This window comes from Branchiostoma lanceolatum, chromosome 16, assembly GCF_035083965.1.
Source record: "Branchiostoma lanceolatum isolate klBraLanc5 chromosome 16, klBraLanc5.hap2, whole genome shotgun sequence".
In the NCBI taxonomy this organism is placed as follows: Eukaryota; Metazoa; Chordata; class Leptocardii; order Amphioxiformes; family Branchiostomatidae; genus Branchiostoma; species Branchiostoma lanceolatum.
The window spans coordinates 12,455,321-12,476,717 of NC_089737.1; the positions used below are offsets into that span (position 1 = coordinate 12,455,321).

General features: G+C 40.8%; 2 protein-coding genes and 1 long non-coding RNA gene across 3 annotated transcripts; 2 read left to right on the forward strand and 1 right to left on the reverse strand.

The window, feature by feature from the left end:
• Nucleotides 1-229: 229 nt before the first annotated feature.
• On the reverse strand, nucleotides 230-9,491 carry LOC136421838 (zinc finger protein 471-like). Its single transcript, XM_066409404.1, has 9 exons — nucleotides 9,343-9,491; nucleotides 8,443-8,601; nucleotides 6,719-7,813; nucleotides 5,726-5,914; nucleotides 4,919-5,008; nucleotides 4,377-4,544; nucleotides 3,882-4,062; nucleotides 2,639-2,844; nucleotides 230-2,254 (listed from the first exon to the last, which is right to left on the reverse strand). The coding sequence occupies exons 2-9, from the start codon at nucleotides 8,542-8,544 to the stop codon at nucleotides 1,937-1,939; spliced, it is 2,349 nt and encodes a 782-aa protein (XP_066265501.1). The 5' UTR covers nucleotides 8,545-8,601; nucleotides 9,343-9,491; the 3' UTR covers nucleotides 230-1,936.
• A 1,699-nt stretch (nucleotides 9,492-11,190) lies between these two features.
• LOC136421466 (O-acyltransferase like protein-like) lies at nucleotides 11,191-18,858 on the forward strand. Its single transcript, XM_066408791.1, has 5 exons — nucleotides 11,191-11,482; nucleotides 17,111-17,262; nucleotides 17,708-17,792; nucleotides 18,209-18,305; nucleotides 18,753-18,858. The coding sequence occupies exons 1-5, from the start codon at nucleotides 11,206-11,208 to the stop codon at nucleotides 18,856-18,858; spliced, it is 717 nt and encodes a 238-aa protein (XP_066264888.1). The 5' UTR covers nucleotides 11,191-11,205.
• LOC136421772 (uncharacterized) lies at nucleotides 11,871-15,050 on the forward strand. Its single transcript, XR_010753506.1, has 2 exons — nucleotides 11,871-12,802; nucleotides 13,120-15,050. It is a non-coding gene; the product is annotated as an uncharacterized lncRNA (long non-coding RNA).
• Nucleotides 18,859-21,397: the final 2,539 nt, after the last annotated feature.

Sequence of the window (21,397 nt, forward strand, 5' to 3'; positions counted from 1 at the left end):
GTATCTTAAATAGGGATGTCTTTTCAGATGAACTCCAAGGACAGAAGATATAGCATGATATTGTTCCAAATTGTGCAATGACATACAGTAAATTTGCTACAAAGATATGCAGAATATAAGATGGTTGCGAGAATTTATCTTTGAAAAAATTGTGTATTCCCTCTCCAATGTTTCCTTATCTTAAAACTGCATCATATGGACTTGTCATTCAATAGTCAAACCATAGTCGTACCATAGCAATGATTCTGTTTATTCTTTCACCAAGATATATGAAATTATAGATTATATAATGCATAATGTTTTAAGAACGATATATACAAAATATAAATGCAGCAATGCATAGTTAAAGGTAAAATATATAAAGATTATGATTCAGCAGAAGCTATAATAATTGTTGTACATGTCATCTCAAAAATTGTTATTATTAAATATAACAATGTCTTTGCTGAAAAAATGTTATAACAATTTCATCAAAGCAGAATAACTGGCATTTGCACAAAGTTTATAATCAAACATGCTCAAAGCTGTGATTGTACAAATTAATATATATCTTTACATAATATACTGTACTGAGTAAAATGTTCCATACTTGTACATCATTATATACAAAACACAACATAATGTATTACATACATTTTTAAACACTTCTCATACATGTAGTTACTAATACATGATTTTTTTTAATGTAATTTTTAAAAGGTGATTTTGAAAGGCACTTAAAAAACAGTGCATTTTTACAAGGATTAAAAGTAACACACTAAAGGCTTATAATAATTAACTTATATGTCAGATTTGCTCATTAAAATTTCTCATACACATAAGGTTAAGATTTTGAAGGAATGTTTTATACAGTGGAATGAACTACATGCTATGCCTTTATCACAGTTATACTTGTCCCATATATTGTCTAAAACTTGCATGATTGTGCACCCAGCAATTGTAATTTCTTTCTACAACTACAGTCATATAAAAAAATATGTCTTCAGATATTACATCTATCAGGGATATTATGTCCTTGCATTTGTCAATTAGGAATGAATAATTTTGCTGCATTCCTTTACAAGTTGTACATTGTACTATTCAACTCCATCTTACATGAATTTCAAGATCTTTTCAAGACTTCAAGAGCTTGTGAGATTCAACAAATATAATCATCAATCAGAATAAAATACATCATGATGTTAAAAAGGAACTCAGAAATCAGAAAACTTCTTTAAGTTATTATTTGAAGTTCCTATAAAATTAACTACTTTTACATGGTCATACAATGTCATGTACTTCTGATATAAACATTTAACAGTACATTGTATTAATATTATCTAATAATTTTGGAATAACATAATATGGTTAACACTTTGCACATAACTTTCATATTCCATTATTTTGTAACACACCTCAAAAATAATATTCATCTAGCAGTTCATACTGTGCTCCGGATCCCTCTTTCTGTCAAAAGATGACAAAAATACACACATACCAAAGTAAGTAAAAAAAGTATATACACTGTGTATTGCATAAACGCTATGATGTAAAACTATATCATAATGTAACAACAATGCTCCTCACACTGTTATGTCTCTTTTAGAAGTTCTTTGTAGACTTTTATCTATTTGGTTTCGTTGGCTGTTCAGGCCACACAGCCAGGGCTGCCCTACTAGTGTGGTTATTACAAAGGGAGCAAAAGGTTTTGCCATACATGGATTATATATAAAATAATTCCAATGATTTGCACTGTGACTATTACAGGCTAATAGAATTTGCCTAAATTGGTCTGTGGAAAAATAATAATCTGTGTCTAGATTTTACATTGCCATTAATATTACATAGCGTTATACTGGATTGCAAAGCTATTGTACATGTACTTGCCCTGGTGAATTACATTGCAAAGTTTTACTTGACCTCTACAGATGTTTTAAAAGGTGACATCTCCTCTTTCTTAACCTGTCGAGGTATTCTGTGAGCTAACATCTTCCTCTTCCTTAATTTCTGACAACCCTTCATCCTCCAGTTTAGTGTCATCTTGGAAAGACAAATGGTTTTCAAGGTTATCCTGGGTTTCTGTCGTGATGCCGCCATGTTGGGGAGGGGGGCATTCAGGGTCTTCCTTGATGTGGGTTGCAATGTGGGTGATAAGCTCCTGTTGGTTGTCGCATTCACGGTTGCAGATCTTGCAAGATAAGGTGTCTACGTCGTGTTGTTTAAGATGTTTCTTAAGACTGGCTTTGTTGCTAGTTGCGTAATCACACTCTGAGCACTGGAAAATAAAAACAATTTGGTGATACCAATAAACATGCATATGGACTCACTTCTTTCACTTTACATTAACAAGGGTTGGACATCCTTTAAATACTATTTAAAGAGTCTGAGACCTGTAAAGATTAGTAACGTACAGTAGTTGTTGTTTTATTTATCTATGCTAGGGCCTCGTCCTCAGCATTAGCAGCAGAACTGGATAATTCTGGACATTACGAGTGACATCCATCACTCTTCTTCAGCATCACTAGTAGAAGCTTTTATTTCATTAAGTTTGATCACCAGAATATTGCATATAAAAGTACAAGTTTTGACATCAAAAGCTAAATTACAAACCACCTCCAAAACAGATTGGTGCTTGTTGCTATTATAACATACTACTTACTTTGAAAGGTCTTGTCTCTTTATGGTTCTTGAGGTGTTTAACCAATGTTGCTTTGGAGGTGCAGGAAAATTCACACTGTTTACAGGCAAAGCGGGCTTTTCGGTCGTGCTTCTTCGTGTGAGTCCGTAGCGTGGAACGGTCCGCTGCTGCATAGGAACACTGGGTACACTTGTACGGGCGCTGTCCCGTGTGGATGTTGATGTGGTCTGAAGGAAAAAAATAAGATTGAATTGCCACTGAAAGGACTACCCTAAAGATCCATAAACAGATAGATTAAGTACATTTGTATTCAATAAAAAGACTTTTTTACACAACCAAGAGATTTATTCCACCGACGTTTCGGTGACCATCTGTCACCTTCTTCAAGGCAATTCTGACTGGTTCCAGATACATGTAGCAATGCAGCACAGGCGTTGCTGCTTATACAAAAGAGTCTTTTTATTCAGTGACTTACCAACCTGATGAAACTATTCACGGATACATTTGTACTGTAGAATCAAAAGTTTGAATGTTAACCCTAGTCAAGTCTCAAACATTGTACCTCTGGGGGAACAACAGATGACTTACAGTCTAATTTACAACAAAAACTACCCAAGAAGACCACTCTGGGAACCAACAAAATGTGGACGGGTGGTCATTGTAGACAGGATTCTTAATATTTGTGTCAATGGGAAAATTAGTAAGTGACCACCAAACAGTGGTCATATTGACCAGGTACATGTACCTTATGTAGATGTAATCACTTGCACAGTTTTCAGTGTAAAATATATGAGGGTTATTCAAAAAGAGAGCTGCTTTCGAAGAAATGATGAGTATGATTTTACTTAGCAATGAGTGAACATTAATATAAGGCTTGATTTACTATTTGAAAAAAAGAAAACCCAAGAACCAAGAAACAAGATTTGGCATGGCCTAAAGAAAGCAGTACTGTACATGTAAAACAACAAAGTTACATTTGTACAAGTCTTTTTATCCTTGTCAGCTTTCCTATGTCGAATCAAAAGTTTAATCCATTGTCAAGTCTCTAATATTGTACCTTTCAGGTCCTGGTTGCGGATTGCTGCAAAGGGGCAGTGGGGGCACTTGTAGGGTCGTTCACCGGTGTGGATACGGACATGCTTCACCAGGCTAGACCGGTCTAATACATGACTGAGTCTAATACATGTGCAATTTGTATAATTATGGAGCAAGGACCTTACGATACATGTAGGGATTACATCTGGTCTCTAATATAACATTGTACCTTTCAGGTCCTGGTTGCGGATTGCTGCAAAGGGGCAGTGTGGACACTTGTAGGGTCGTTCTCCGGTGTGGATTCGGACATGTTTCACCAGACTGGACCGGTCGCAGCAGGCGTACTCGCAGCAAGGGCAGGTGAAGGGGCGCTCACCCGTGTGGGTCCGGATATGGGTCACCAGATGGCCCTGGGGGGAAAACAATGAAACTGATCTCAATCCAGGGCTATTCTTCCACTCATGACAGAGAGTGACAGACAAGTTGTATAAAGTATTTACAGGGGAAATTCCCCAAGCTCTTTTCGACAAACACAATGAACCACGGCGTAATGTAACATGACGTTTTAAGGATTATGACCCTTTCCAGTAATGTGCATGTCAGCAATGAGATTCAAACTCCTGAGTCCTGACCTTGACCAAGACAACTAAAAACCTCCGATGACTTACAAATGACAAAAATGTCTCATAACTTATACATTTGTACCAGCATTTATACAACCTACCTGTTGAGCAGAGGCAAAGTCACACAGCGGACACTTGTAGGGTTTGTCGCCCGTGTGCGTGCGCATGTGCCGGACCAGACTGTCCTTCCGTGCTCCACGGTAGCTGCACTGTGAACAGGTGAAGGGACGCTCGCCGGTGTGGGCACGGATATGTCGCTCAAGGTCAACCTACAAACCAATAACTGACAGTTAAGTATATGGCCATTTGAAGTCATTTGATTCTTCATAGCAGATGGATAGATGGAAGGAAGGAAGGATGGATGGATGGATGGATGGATGGATGGGTGGATGGATGGATGGATGGATGGATGGATGGATGGATGGATGGATGGATGGATGGATGAATAAATGAAGGAATATATGGGGATCGATGGAAAGAGGGATGGATGAATGGCTGAACAAATACTGGGGGGGAAAAAGGAGAATGACGGTATTTGTACCTTTATCTTTCTTCCTCAAAACATTAATTTTTGCCTACTCCAACATCTCACAGGTAAAATTTTAAACAAGGCTAGAACCATGCAAAGCCTTTAATCTTTTACCTTGAGTTTTGCGGTGTATGTACACATGGGACATGTGTACGGCCTCTCCTCCGTGTGGGACCGCTTGTGTCTTCTGTAGGTCATCCAATCCTGCGTGAAAGAAAGTGAATTTCATGAACCAATTTAGCTCAATTAAACTCAATGAACAGTTGAGATACATGTACATGTACTCTTTCACTGGTTGTGACAGAGAAGACAGACAATATGTTCAGTATTTACAGGTACATTTACATCTTTGAAGAATGCCTGCAGCTAGATGTGCAAAAGTTAGGTGTGACACTCAGGTCATTTACTGTATTTAGCAGTAATATCAGATTGGTTTATTGGTTTATTTCGATACCCTTTAGTCGAATTGCGACTAATCTTCCAGGGTTCAACAGAATGCTGCCATGCCACATGCCTGCCAAGCTGCATGGTGCGCGTGTGTTACGCCAAAGGGCAGTTATACCCATCTGGCTATACAGATACAGATGGTGCTGAAAATGACCATAGTCCCCAGCCCTCAAGATGACGATGGGACAAGGAAAAGGGTGTATGTGACAGCACTAGACTGTGTTTGTTTGAGTTTATCTAGATCCACAACTAGTTTATAACAACTCTTTCTGTGGTCCATACAAATAAACAGGACTGGACAAAACTTAGGGAGCACACCCCAGCCAAAAAAGCCAGTGGAAATGACCCCTGCAACAATATGTAGCTGTGTATATCTGTCGAATTTTAAACATGTGATGTAAATGTGCTGTTATGTAACATACTTATGTATGTTTGAATAAAAATGTGAAAAAAAAAGGACTGGACAAAACTTACCTGTGTGCTGTAGTTGCAGATGGGGCACTCCCATACACGGTGGACCTTGGTGTGTTCTACGTACTGCGACTTCCGCGGCGACTCAAACTCGCAGTCCCGACACTTGTAGATCTGGTTGAAGACTTCCGGGTGGGAGAGCTTCAGGTGGAGGTTCAGACTCTGTTCGTCCGTGGTTCGGTACCTGCACTCCTTTCAAATTTCAAAAGAACTTTATTCGCTCGTTCTCATTTAAATGTACACATTTTGTAACTTCCGTTACCGTTTGAAGGAAGATGTTCCTGACATTAAGATTTGCTACAAAAAAAGGTGCTAAACTGTGTTTTTATGACGACTTAAAACTTTTCTGGCTTTTAAAAATGACAGTTTGGCACCTTATAAGTTATATGTGGCATATCTTAATGTCAGGACCGTCTTACTTCAAACGGTAACGGAAGTTACAAAACATTTAGATGAGAACGAGTGTATTACAAGCATGCGGCAGACAATCAAAAGTCTGAATTATAGCTAATTCAAAGGGTATAGTACGTACATTTATTCAAATGAAAAGAAAACTATGGGAGCTAAGGAAGCTCGCGATGAACCAGACAAAGTGGAGAAATTTGAAGAAAGACCGATTGCAGCTGCAGAGTGGTCAGACCACTGCAGCAGTAGAACACAACTTGGACTACTAGTACTACATGTACTATTCATTAAAAAACTGTCATAATTTTTGAAAGAAACAACTTTGAATTCACAGAAACAGGTATAAAATTACTAAATCTAATTAAGTACTGTACGTAATTCTTTATTTGTTAATGGTAACTTATTATCTTAAGCTACTTTAACGGACACTCGTCAACCGCTAAAATTTCATCATCGCAACTATTTGATCACTGACATTTGAGACAGTGATGTTTGTTCCTACTGTTAAAATCAAATGCACTCACAGTGAATTACTCATTTTCCCCAAACCGCTAAAATTACCAACCGCAATATCAAATGGATTCACAGTACCTGGCACGACACTCGTAACAGTTCCTTGTGTTTGAAGCCGAAGTGTCGAAGGAGGTGTTCCTTACGCATGGCGGAGTAGTGGCAGTGAGGACACTTGAATGGCCGCTCGCCCGTGTGCTTTCGTACGTGCCTCTTCAGGTGGGAAGACTTCATGGCAAGATACTGGCAGTACGGGCATTTTAGGATCCGCTGCGGCTTTTGAGAGGGCGCGGGCATTTGATTGTCGCAGTATGATATTGCACCTTTGTCAACAATTTCTGGGTTAAAAGGAATTAAGTCAGGCGGGGAAGAGTTATTGTCTATTAAGTCATCTCTGGACAGGCTGTAGTTGTCTTCATCATCATCATCACTCTCACAATCGAGAATGACCCCCGGGGTTGACTCATCTTCTTCTGCTTCTTCGTCGTCTATTTCGTAAACACCGTTGATAGAAACTTGTTGGTCGCTTGAGTCGTCATCCTTCCCTGACGAAAAGTTGTCATGTTCAGTGCCACCTTCGAATTCTGTTTCAAGATCAGAAACAGTGTTGTTGACGACACTTCTGTGCTTTGCAGTTGTTTCCCCAATAGTAATTAAACTGTCACTTTTTGGTAACACCTTTTGGGCGAAGCCTCTTGTTTCTTTTGTGTTTGAACTTACGTTGATACATGTAGGTACTGGGTCAACGTCAAGACTTGAGTCATTTGAACAATTCTTATACCCTTTTCTATGGTTGTGACTCCGAAACGTCTTCATCTTTTCTATGCAAGTACTTGTCTTTCTTTTTGCTATCCTAGACTTGTTATATCTTGAAATATTTACATCTTGGACTGACGTATTGCCTGTTTCCTCACTAAGATTTGTTGTACCACTCACAGAGGGTATTGCTTCAAAGTCAGTATCACCTGAACTTGTGGAATGATTGTATTCCTTTGTTTCTTCCATCCACGACTGAAGATTTTCTTCGGCCAAAGATTTGTCTGAACGACACAAGGTGTAGTTGAGAGGATGGGGGTTGTAGTTTTCGGCCACAATGTCAGCAGTAGACATTGTAAGGGTGTTGTAGAGCGTCGAGTCATTGTTGGACAGGTCGTCATGGTGGCTCTCGATTTTAACCTATACAGAACACAACAGATTAATGCAAAATGAAAAATGTAACAAAAATTCTTGCATATACGTGTAGTTACGAAATTCTCACGAACTACAAATAGAACAAATACTATCACAACATTATTTGTGGCACATGTACAAACTTTTGCTTGCTTTTAAAAAAAACAGGTTATATTTCATCTGTCTCCATTATTATCTATAGTGGTACTGATTTTCCATTCATCAGTGAGGAGACAAAGTTTGTTTGTTTGTTTGTTTGTATTGCATACCCGGTAACCCGTCTCAAGGCGTAAACGCACCATGTTTGTACTGAAGAGTACAAGCTGCATATCTGGACAGATTTATATGATCCACTCACACCGGGAAGGACCCCTACTCTTTTCGATAAGTGTGGTGGGTTCTTTTAAGTGCTCAAGGTGTGTCTATCCTCAAACACGGGACCTCCATTTAACGTCCTATTCCAAGGACATCCCTAATTACAACCGAAGCTAGGTACTCATTTTCACCTGAGTGAAGTGAGGAAAGTCGTGTTCAGTGCCTTTCCCAAGGGCACAACGTCGGGGCGCATGTCCAGACATGTCTGGGGGCAGCCCGGGATCGAACTCGGGTCCTCTTGTTTGAAGGAGGAGACTCACCTTACGTGAGACCTCGGCACGTCGCACAAAGATGTCGTCGGGGTCGACAAAGTCCGGGAGAACCCTGGGCTGGCGAGCACGGGTGCTCCGTCTCAACGCCATTGCAGAGGTCAACACATGTCATAGATCAACACATGTCATAGGTCAACACTGGGCAGTCTGTAAACAACAACAAATCTCAATGCCATTGCAGAGGACAACACATGTCATAGGTCAACACTGGGCAGTCTGTAAACAACAACAAATCTCAATGCCATTGCAGAGGACAACACATGTCATAGGTCAACACTGGGCAATCTGTTAACAACAATAAATCTCAATACCATTGCAGAGGTCAACACATGTCATAGGTGAACACTGGGCAGTCTGTAAACAACAAGATATGGAGATGGAGAACAAATTCAACATTAAATCAAACTTTGTTCCAATATAATTGTAACAGATACATTTTATGGGAAATTACTAAACAGTGCCATACAAATACAACAAGTTTAAAATCTATGCTGTTATATCTTATATCTATGGGGAACAGGATTACTACACACTAGCAAATTTACCAAGTAAAATTCTCTTGCTAGTAAATTATAAAGTAAAAGTATGATGATCAGTAAATTTTTGGACAGGAGACATAAATTTGCCTACCTCAAAAGTAAACGTTTCTAAGAGAAAAGAATAATCTCTTTTGAAAAGAGCGATAGATACAGTAATTTATATAATACACGGTGCGTATGTTTAATCCCAAACGTAGCTACGTAAAACCAATCCTAACCAAATTATCAAGCACCAACCCGACGACAACATTGCCCCCCTCCCCTTGCCTATCGTAAACACAGTGAAGCGAAACTGCGAATTTTTTACGAACACTCCAAAGGCCCGCGATACTCTAGCAGACGGCCCTACCATCTTAGACAGCCTCTCTCCTTCTTCTGGAGTCATCCCGGAACGTCTAAGACTGACTGAAACATGGTCAAGACCCTTAAAGTCACGGCCAAGACGGAAAATTATCTTTGAAGTGAGGAAAAATCAGTTCGTTCAGTCATCCAGGTTGACCCCGTAGGTGAAAGGTTAAAGGTCATACCCTGATTCCCTAAGTAAACAAAGTTTGTCCGATTGTAGACCAATGTGTGCGGAATAAAATACTGTATATGACAACCATGATATCTTTCAATTCTTTGATATATGTATCAAGTTTTCGATAATGATAATATCTAATTTCGCGCCAAATATCTTTTCTAAACGGGCCAATCAGAGAGCCATACGTCATAACCCTTTTCTCGTGGCTGAAGAGATGTGTACGTCATACCTGCTGTAGCAACCATTCGGACAAGTTGGCAGAACACTTTCTCTGGGTAAGTCTTTTTTGTAGGACGTTTTTGTAGTTTTCTTTCAATGTCTAATGAGCAATCAACCAGTGATAAGTGATCATAGAATAGTTGATCCTCATATCATGATGAATCATGTTACAAAATAATATATCAACACAGATTTAAAGAGAATCTATCAACCCTACGTACCTACAAACGTATGAATTCGCTATCTGTGTAGCCCTTTTTTATCATGAAAATCTTCTAAGGAGAATAACTGAACAAAGGAACGACGGATTTCCATGATATTTTTTACATTGTCTTTTACATTTAGGTATTGTCTATAAAACAGGTTTTATTTCATTGTTTTTTCACTCGCTGTTTACGATTTACCATAAGCAAATCTGATAATAGTTTGTTTGGGGATTGTTTTGAGTACATTTTGCCGTGTGAAGAAAGGGGTAGGTTTGGTTCAGTCGTTAGAAGTGAACCGATGAAGCCTGTTCTAAAAGTTACAGTACTTTCTGCATCTAACCAAATATCATGTATTATTGAAATTGTTGATCAGAGACCAATGGTAAAAGATCAGAATAACTGTTTTCGGTGGGGTTGTTAGCTTATTTCATAAGATCCTCGTGGGAAGGAGGAGGTGTCCTGCATGAGGACAAGATTGTTTGTTCACACTCGTAAATGTCTGATCCAGCTCAAAGGCCCGCCAGCATGGTCATTTCTTCAGGCCCAAACGTCCTAAAAGAGGTTCTAAACACAAAGAAAGTGTTACAACTCTTGCCAAAACTGTCCTGATTCGAGGTGGCGTCAATTCATCATGCCTTTATCGTGGAACAGTAGGGAAACTCAAGTGCCTTCTTTTATCCTATAGCACCTGCAAAACAACAACAACAGTAAAAGAACAACAACTGAGTACTGAGGATTTTCAAACAGATCATCTTTCAAAATATCTTTTTGGAGTGGTCCATAAGCCTCTTTTGCCTTTTAGATCACGCCATATTGTATTGTAAAGAAGCTGGACTTCGTAAATGCTTCACTTCACATATGATAACCTGTATTTGCAAATCCATGCCCGTAGGCTAATCGCAAGGGTACAAACAGTAAAAAAAAAGGTAACAGGAGTAACAAGTGTTTATTCTATACACTCACTCACTCAGTGGTCGTAGGGTCTTCACTACAGCTAGCACATCTATCTAAAGTAATATTTCTATTTGACGTCTTCTTTTTTTGCAGTGCCTAATGAAAATTCCCACGTTTCATTAGTGGATTTTGTGATTTCTGTAGAAGAGTGTTGTTTGGAGGTTTTCTAGATGGTAAAAGCTCAGGAATCTTGTTGTAATTGTATCAAAAAGCTTATTTCTTTCATGCTCATAATTAGGGCAGTTACAAATAAATATATATGAAAAAAAATGATGGTGATTAATGTGCTAATCATTTCCTCGTTAAGATCATGGCGGGACTGTTACCTGTATGTCTACTGCTGATGGTCCTGGGCTCGGGGTGTGCCCAACAACCCGGGGACCAAACTTCGGACTTCCAGCGGCTGATAGACAAAATGAAGATTAGCCTACATACGGGCCTGGACGTTCTGACAAACTTGAAGGACGAGAACCGGGATGCTGGGGAACTTCCCGACTTGTCCGAGGGGAACGTCAGTGAACAATGTCGCCGGGACATCTTCAAGTTCTGGCAAGACCTTCGTCGCGGAAAGACCTACGCTCTGCTCAGTAAGTGACGTATTTGTACATTCGCACTTGCCGTATTGAAGATAGATATACAGTCAATAATTTATCACCTGAACCGAAATCATATTCCTATTTGTCATGCGCGGTCATGGGTCAGAAGGAATCAGGTGATACCTTCACACTATAAAAGGCAACGTGTAACCACACCCGGGTGTTAGTTATAGGTCCTCCGCCCGCCGACAGAGTCCCTAGCTCTTCGTCTACGAGATCAACCACCCGGAGAAAATGTCCAGCAAGCGAAGCCGAGGAAAATTGTCTGCAAGCCGCGAATGCGTTCGGGCACGTCTGTACGGCAGTTTTCTCTCGGTTGGCCCTTCTTTTCGAAGGGAGAGGATAGGTTTGTTAGTGGTTATTTGAACTGGTAGGGGGAAAGTTTTAGCATTTACTTTGTAGTTAACGTTGTGTCGATTTTTTGGCTTGGCCACGTGTTGCAATATCTTAATTTTGAAAGGCTGTGTTCGAGTGACTCCAGTCTTTGTGTTGTGTATTTGTTGTTTAACAGTTGCGCAAGATTTTTTGCTTGACTAGAGATAGCCGGAGTTTTATTCTCGTGCTATTTGGTCATTTCCTTTGTCCTTTGTTCTTTGTTCTCTTCCAGCCACGCCGGCACGCGGCCAGGTGCCTACATGTGTGACCTAATTAATTTACGTTCCTTTTCAGTAGGCACCACTCACTTGTAGACACTCGTTGATTGGTTTGGACAGCAGGGTACGTTTAACCTACGTTTGTTTGCAGATATTTTAGGAACTTAGCAGTTTAAACTTCGGGAAGCTGCTGCCACGAGGCCAGGACTTTTCCCATTTCTTCGTACACTCGTTGCATTTTCCGTGCGTTTTGTTTCCTTGTGTAGTCTGCTCATGCAGACAATGGTTACAGGTATGCGACACCTGGCTGCACGTGGGAATGCCATGTTTTTCCTTCCTATTGTCTTTTTTATTCAGGTAATTGGTTTGAATGCACTTGTGTTGGACCAAGTGTAACGTGGTGGATTATTTTCTGCTACTTGCTTTTGTACTTAATTGACGTGTGTTTGAACCATACAGGTCTTTGTGTGCGAGTTACAGCAATGTCAGGCCTGGCCTCTCGAACGGCTCCAGTCAGGTAGGTAGCGGCTCCGGTACATCAGGCACCAGTCCCGGGTCCGACGGCGGCGACGAGTGGTCTGGTCCAGCGAGGGACAGCTCAGGCGTTAGACCAGGTCGTCACACTGCGGGACCGTAACGAGGAGTCACCTTGGCCATCCAGCAATCAGTGGGGCTGTGCGACCTCATTCAGATTCCCGATTTCCCGGTAGAGGGGGCGGTAAACATTTCCTGTTCTCTAAGATTTCTTTTGTTTGTTTCCGGTTGAAGTTATTTCAGACGTTACGCGATTGATTGTGAGATTGTGTATGGTTGCTTGGTAGTTTGAATGCGTGTATTAGTGGTGGTGAAAGTTGAAAAAAAAAAGAAAAAAAAAAATCGTCTGAATGGCCCGGGATTGTTCACGTAATCGGCACGTTGTGGTCCTGTGGAACCCGGGCAGGGTATTTGGTTTGGATGTGGTGGCAAAAGTTGGTTGAGGAGGAGAAGAGGATTGTATTTAATGCCCTGTTCTTAACGTGTGTTTTAACTATGCAGGTCTTACCGCAGTACCAGGCCCGTCCTCCCAATCGACTCCAGTCCCGGCTCGGCAGGCAGCTTCGTCCGCGACCCAGGCAGCCCCTGCTACTGGTCAGGCTGTAGTCCCGAACCCGACGATGGCGGTGCCCAGTCCAACCCAGCAAGGGGTTACTTCAGCGCAGCAAGCGAGATCAGTACCGAGATTGTTCCAGTAAACGGCACGTTGTGGTCCTTGGGAACACGGGCAGTGTGGATGGACATGCAAGGATTTAAGATTGTTTTTCCTTGTCTTGTTGCCTTGTGTTTTGGGACACATTCCTCAGTTCTCTTCAACGTGTTTTGACTATGCAGGCACCTTGTCAGAGCTTCACCATCCCACGAGCCCGTTCTACCTCCGGCAGTTCCCTTGACTCTGATGCACCCAGGCAACCCAGGGGATCCTGCCAACAGCTACCAGACGCCAGGCAGGCATCATGTGAGAGCTTCACCGTCCCACGAACCCACTTTACGAATTCTCACCAGAGTTCCCTACGGTTTCATGCCGCCCTCTATAGTTTTGATCCACATGATTTTTGACTAAATCATCTTTGTTTTTATTGAGCTCTGTATTATTTTGTGTCGTGATTACGCTTCTCTAATGTTTTTGACAAAATATTTGATTGTTGTTTTCCTTTCCCCTTTTATGTTGTGATTGTTTTTTGGTTGTTGTTTATCTACTTCGGCCTTTCGAAATTTTCCCTGTTGTGTGTCCCGGTTTCGGCAGGTGAGTATGTGTTATTTTGTGTATATGTTAATTTGTGCATGTGTTCCCGGTAAGGCATTAAGCCAAGGGGGAGTGATGTAATATTTCCCGGATTCGGCGCTTTGTCGAACGGGGTATGTGTTAATGTGTGCATGTGTTCCCGGTAAGGCATTAAGCCAATTGGGAGTGATGTAATATTTCCCGGATTCGGCGCTTTGTCGAACGGGGTATTTGTGAATGCGTGCATGTGTTCCCGGTAAGGCATTAAGCCAAGTGGGAGTGTTATTTTCCGGGTTCGGCACTTTGTCGAACAGGGTATGTGTTGTTGCGTACATGTGTTCCCGGTAAGGCATTAAGCCAAGTGGGAGTGATGTAATATTTCCCGGATTCGGCGCTTTGTCGAACGGGTATGTGTTAATGTGTGCATGTGTTCCCGGTAAGGCATTAAGCCAAGTGGGAGTGTTATTTTCCGGGTTCGGCACTTTGTCGAACAGGGTATGTGTTGTTGCGTACATGTGTTCCCGGTAAGGCATTAAGCCAAGTGGGAGTGATGTAATATTTCCCGGATTCGGCGCTTTGTCGAACGGGGTATGTGTTAATGTGTGCGTGTATTCCCTGTAAGGCATGAAGCCAAGTGGGAGTGATGTAATATTTCCCGGATTCGGCGCCTTGTCGAACGGGGTATTTGTGAATGTGTGCATGTGTTCCCGGTAAGGCATTAAGCCAAGAGGGAGTGTTAGATATTTCTTGTTTTCGGCGCTTGGGAGTTTTAGTGTTTTTAACTAGCTGTGAATGAGCGTTGTTAACTATACGTTTCACCAGGTGAAGGGTTACCGCCAGGCTATGGAAATCGCGGGGGCAGATTCTGAGACATTTTGTAATGACTTATTTCATTTGGTAAGATGTGGTTTTAGAGTGTTGTATAAATTGAACCGGCTCGGACTCTGATTCCCGGCATTTATCCAACTGTTTTGTGAAAATAAAGTTTATAAAGAATTATGTTAACAAGAATGAATAAAAAGGTTTCAGCGCTTTTAGTATGCTACATGAAAATAAACAAAAGATGTATTCTGGTTATTTATCAAGTGTTGGTATTTATGTTTAGTATTTTCAAGGGCTTGATAACATATAATTATATTTGATGGGTTGTAAATTCGCATCATGTTTGTCCCTTCTTGGGCATATTTATTAAAGTCTGTTTATAGTCTGCCTGTTGTGTTCTATATTTTGTCACCGATAAATGTACGCATATGTACTGAGGTACGTTTACGTATATGCGTATTAATGCATTGTCTTATTTATATATATATATATATATATATATATATATATATATATGTTTTAGTTTGGCTGTCGGTACGTGTACACGTTTATACGTATGGTTTAATTAGTGATCTGTTAACTAACTTGATTTAGTGTTTCAACGTTCGATATGCATCAGCCAAAGTTTTTCGTAATCGTTTATTTTTACTTTTAAGGGATGTTATAATGGAGAAATGAGAATGGGAAGAAAAATAGAAAGCAATATCAAGGTTAACTTATTACTGAAGTTGTTGAAGTAATTCGAGTGAGATTAAGGCACATTGAACATGAGTCTTTATCAAAGGGGGTGGCAACATGCACTTTGAGCAAAAGGGGCGAAGAATAGATGATGAGTGAGGGGAAGGAATGAGATATCAGTTGCAGAAGGTTAGCATTAGATAGAGTTAGTAAGGGATAAATGTGACGTTGTGATGAAAGTAAAAGGTAAGGTAGACTGACAGATACAGCGTTGGCGGAAGACGGCAATTTCCGCATCACCCATTCCGGAGGACCTATGACTGCGCATGACGAATAGGAAACTATTTGTCATGCGCGGTCATGGGTCAGAAGGAATCAGGTGATACCTTCACACTATAAAAGGCAACGTGTAACCACACCCGGGTGTTAGTTATAGGTCCTCCGCCCGCCGATGGAGTCTAAAGCGACCCACCCACCCAAACCCTGGGACATTTTCTCCGGGGGCATAGATATCCGCTCAGGGGCGTTCGCCTCAGCCGACATGAATCGTTAGGCTCCAGACGGCAATTTCCGCATCACCCATTCCGGAGGACCTATGACTGCGCATGACGAATAGGAAACTTTTAAAGCATTTACTTTTACCTGAAAGAAGTTATGTAAAACTGCAATATTTCATCGTATTTGGTGTCTATTCTAGGGGTACTCCATTTAGCTATATTGAATGCCATCCAAAAACAACGATGTAATCAAAAAAACTATGTAGATTTGTGCGGTCTGCCTTTTTACCGGAATGCCCCGGAATGCCCCGGAATGCCCATAAATGAGGGTGAATTCTACCGGAATACACTATGCTTTGATGAGTAAACATCACAGGTTGCTGTATTTTGGCATGAAATGATATATCTATGGCCCAGGGAACGAGAAATCACTAAAAATTAGTGATGGCCATCGGCATCGGCGCTCCGCCAGTCGCCATGTTTGTTTTTATTGCGGATGGTGGAGGTGAAAATTTCGGAAATACAGTATGCTTTGGTAAGTTAACATTACAAGTTGCTGTACTTTGGCATAAAGATAACGCATATAACGCAAACATTACCTATATATGTCGGTGATCAAATCGAAATTATGATTGCGCCTTGAATTTCTAGGGATTTCTTGATCCCAGGGTAATGTATACGATCTTATGCCAAAGTATAGCAACCTGCGATGTTAACTTACTAAAGCATACTGTATTTGCGACATTTCTCACTAGCTCACCCTGCTAAACAAACATTGTAATCAGCAATAAAAACAAACATGGCTACTGGCGGGGGCTCCGACGCCGATGGCCATCACTAATTTCTAATGATTTCTCGTTCCCTGGACCATAAATATATCATTTCATGCCAAAATACAGCAACCTTTGATGTTTACTCGTCAAAGCATAGTGTATTCCGGTAGAATTGACCCTACTTTATGGGCATTCCGGGGCATTCCGGTGTAAAAAGGGCATTCCGGGGCATTCCGGTAAAAAGGCAGACCCGATTTGTGTACACATGTTTTAAGAAGAGATAAGATATTCCCAAGATTTAGATGGCATATAACACAATGTTCCCTTTCTTGCATTTCAATTATGTTACCTAATGCATTTAGCCCATGTTGAGCATGAATATGCAATAAAGTGTATTTTCGATGTCATTGCCATTGAATGGGTCTGTAGCATGACAGTAATGAAACAGACTTTAAATCATTATTTAGTGATCCGTGAACTATTCCAAATATTTTCAGTGCTGGATTCCTTTGGTAAACCTCCGAGCGGTATTCTGACTGGTAACTACAACTGGCTCGGCAGATACTCAGAGTGTAACAAAATAACCGGAGAAGAACACAACATCACCTTCAACGGGAAGTACTACATCGCCACTCTGACATCCGGCCAGGTGAGCTACTGAAACTTAGCCTCTACCAGACAGACTACGCCGGCTATAGGGAGAATATTTGCCAGGAGAGTTTGGCAACCATAGGGTTTCATTTGGAGGCGCAGGCTCCGTGGGGGAAATGTTAACCATCCCATGGACTGACTCTCCTGGGTAACCCCCGTAGGAAGGCCTGGTGGAGGCTAACTGAAACTACAAGCATTGTTGTCTTGCTTGATTTGTCCTAATCTTTGTTCATACCCCAGTATTTCAGTTTCTTTTCAACTTGTATTTTTCACTTGAAAGTTCATCTGTGTTGGTAGAAGTTATAATTGAACTGCAATAGCCAACACAAAATATTGGACTCAACCAAATTTTCCTTCCCCGGACTGGAGCTGATAAGTCGAAAAGTTGCAGTTGTAGTTCAACTTTGATTCAGAACTTGTATTTTTTTATTTCTCTTATGTAGATGACTCCAGGTATCACACTGAAGCTCGGCGTTTGTGCACCTAGCTCTTGCAGTACAGATGACGTCATTCAACAGCTCAAGAGCAGTAAGTACTATGAATCATCTGACATAAATCACAAAACTCTATCAATGGCTGCTGAAAATGCGTAAGAAACAGAATTTCAGTCAGTTAAACAATACTAACAGGTTTATCAGTTAAATGTTTTCATTAAAAAAATATCGAATTCCTTCCTATGCCATGTGTTTCTTTCATTGTATGCTGTATACTAATATAGAAAAGCACTCCATTTCAAATGGGGCACACCTTATATGCATATCTTTAGTTATTTTTGGTTCAATATTTCACAGGTTATTTACTTTTCAAATTATGCTTTGTGTTGATGCATGTATCGGTTGTTAGTTTCCTTTTGTTTTGACTAAACTTTTGTTGTTGGGTTGGTCCAGAATAATAACAATAATATTTTTATGTTTTTAAATTATAATAAAAATCTTCCCCGTTAGGTACCGTTTTAGGGGACTTCGTGAAGCAAGGAGTGGTGCACGTGACTGCACGGTTCGTGTCTACCCAACCCATCAAAGCTGGAACAGTGGCTGCAATGTAAAAACTTTATCATCTATGGTCCCTTAGCTCGTATATGCTTTTGCTCTTCACTCGCAGTGCCGAAGAATACGGGATGGGATATAAGATATCCCTAGGATGTATTGCCAGACCTGTTTTAATTGGGGTATAACAGTATAATAAAAGAAGAAAAACTAGACCAGAGAAACAATGGACTTTTTTACGTATTGCAATATCATTACAACAACGGGGACTGATCTGTAGAAATTTCGCTATTCAATTATGACAGAAGACTGCACGACTTTAGTTGTGGGCAAAAAGTTTAAAAAAAACACATAAAAAGCTTGCTAAATATCATGATTTTGTGGTAGACCTTGACAGCATTTTTGTTTTCTATTGCTAACCCATGCCCAGATTGACATTTTTAATGCATCTTTTCCGTTTCAAGACTGAATTTCTAATGTTGTTATTTTATCTCTTTTGCAGCTGTATTTGCGGATCACTTTTCACTCTTATATTGCTCGGTACAATGTATGACGTCATGATCGACAGACCCAAGAAAGCGGCCATCAATGGCGGAAAAGTATGTTAGTTTCAAATTGTACATGATTTGTATAAGGTCATTTACTGGGCATATTGATACTTTTGCAAATAACAAAAAGAAAACAGAACAAACTAGAGTTCCACGACCTCATACCTTCGCCAAATGATTTTAACCTTTACAGTTACATATGTCACATGTTTGAGAGTCCTATCGTGGAATTTGGCGGACGTATAAACTTTCCTCATTAATTATGCAAATTAGATACTGGTTTGCATAATAAGTATCTAATCACGTACATCATCACTCAAGCTATCTACTTACCAAAAATCATAACCATCCATCAAGCCCTTCTTGAGTTATTCCCTTTCAAAGTCTGAACCAAAACCTGCTCCTGCAGTTCAAAAAAAGCCGCTAGGGGGCCCAAACCCGTACCACTTACTCTCTGTCCAAAGATCTATGTATCACTCAAAAATCAGTTTCAGAGCATGTCCAGAACACGAGATATCAAAACAGGAAGTTCCGCTGCAGTACCGTAACAAGCCGCTAGGGGACCCAAAATCTAATCATTTCCTAGTCTCATCAAGACCTACCCACCTACCAAATATCAAGACAATCCATCCAAGCCTTCTCGAGTTATGCTGGTCGTAACAAACATACATACAAACGCTACCCTCTGCATAACCTTCTCGGCGAAGGTAACAAACGTTAGGAGACCCTTATACCTCCTCTCAACGACAAAAAAAACTGTACCCAAGCCAAACCACACTTCGAATTATCCAGGTATGCCATTTCACTACTTCAACCTTAATTAAATCCTGCCACTCTGCAATATTTACATAATTGAGGAAGCACACCAAGACAAACAAACAAACAGACTGATTACAATGCCTCCGTGATACTGAGTGGATGGAGAGCGTGTTTAGTTAATGACGGGAGGATAGTGACACAATGCACGACGTTCTTCATTACCCCCGATAATGTTAAGGTCCCAATAGGAAAACGGGGCCCCACCGGGTAGTTCACGGGCTGATTTTAACTACGAGTTTAGATCCGGGGCTCAGCCGTGTCAAGAAATAGCCTATAGACTAGCCGACCATGCCCCTTTTTTTTCGAAATGTGACCATAGCATAACATATGTTGTACAAACCACAGGGCCCGGAGGAAAAGGATAACGGCAGCCATGTCGTGAACTCAGCCAAGCCAGCTACCAAGGGACGGGGTAAGACAATTAAATGTTGTTCTAGTGTAAATTCAAGAGACCATGTGACAAAGAGCAGCAATTTGTAAGGATAGGATCAAATATGCCCAGATAACATTGTTAGAGAACCATACTGTCCAAACTGCAACGTAACGTAACCACGGTCGAAAAAAACACACAATGGCATCTACACAATGGTTGAAAGAGACACAAAGTTTTAATCCCGATAGTTGGAAGATGACGAGAAAGTAGATTCAATCTCTCTGTATATAATAAGTTTATTGTAAATTCCTATCCGAAGGCTTATTGCAAATAACATACATAAAAAACAGGGTACAAAATAGGTATAAAAGCGGCTAAACTAGATTATGCAAACGTAATTGTCTATAATTAGTGAAGGGTTTGACTTCTATGTGTAGCTGCCCGTCTGCTGTTGCCCTTCTCCATCTGCAAAAACATCGCGAAGTTCCTCAGCACCGAGCGGGCCCCGGGCGGCATCCAGTGTCTGCATGGCATCCGGGTCATCAGTATGGTCTGGATTATCTTGGGACACACCTACTATATACTGACGTTGAATGCACCAATGGGTACGGGCTTATACTTTATTTTTAAAGTGAAATATTTCAACCTACTAATTCAGACCATACTTTCATATTTCAAATACATGTATATGTTTACTTCCTGTTTTGTTTAATTTGCTTGCATATAAACCTTTAAGTGCTTGTGTCACCAATGACCCCAAAATACAACATGCAGTTCCTGATTACAAGCAACCATTAGTAAGTACTGATCAATCAACGAAGACGTTTGTTAAAAATACATTTGTATATACCCTTGCGATGTATTTGAGACGGGTATCATAGCGAGCTTTGAATCATACTACTTCAATCTGTATCTGTAATTTCTGTAACTATGTAGCCGGTATAACCGGCCTTTGGCGTAACACATCACTTAACAGCTTGATAAAAGTATTAGCGGCAACAACTCTGCTTTGTCTACCTCTTCCAAGATAATCCACTGGCGTTAGAGGATGTGGCCAAGTCTGTCACAGGTTTTGTCATCAGCAGAGGCGTTTTAGCGGTGGACAGTTTCTTTTTCATGAGGTATGTACACTACACAACTTTCTAATGCTTAGGTCCCAATTGCGCCGGAGCTCTGAGGGGGGGGTGGTGGTCCCGGCCGGGCCCCGCAGCCACACATTCCTCCCGGTGGACTGCCGGGTACGGCCGGGGGCACCTCTCAGTGTTCGCACGATTAGCTCACGGTGTCCATTTGTTAACCGATCCCGCGTTGACTTTAAAATGATTCGGGGTCCCGGTCGGTGTGTGTGTGCGTGTGCGTGTGTGTGTGTGTGTGTGTGTGCGTGCGTGCGTGTGTGCGTGAGTGCGT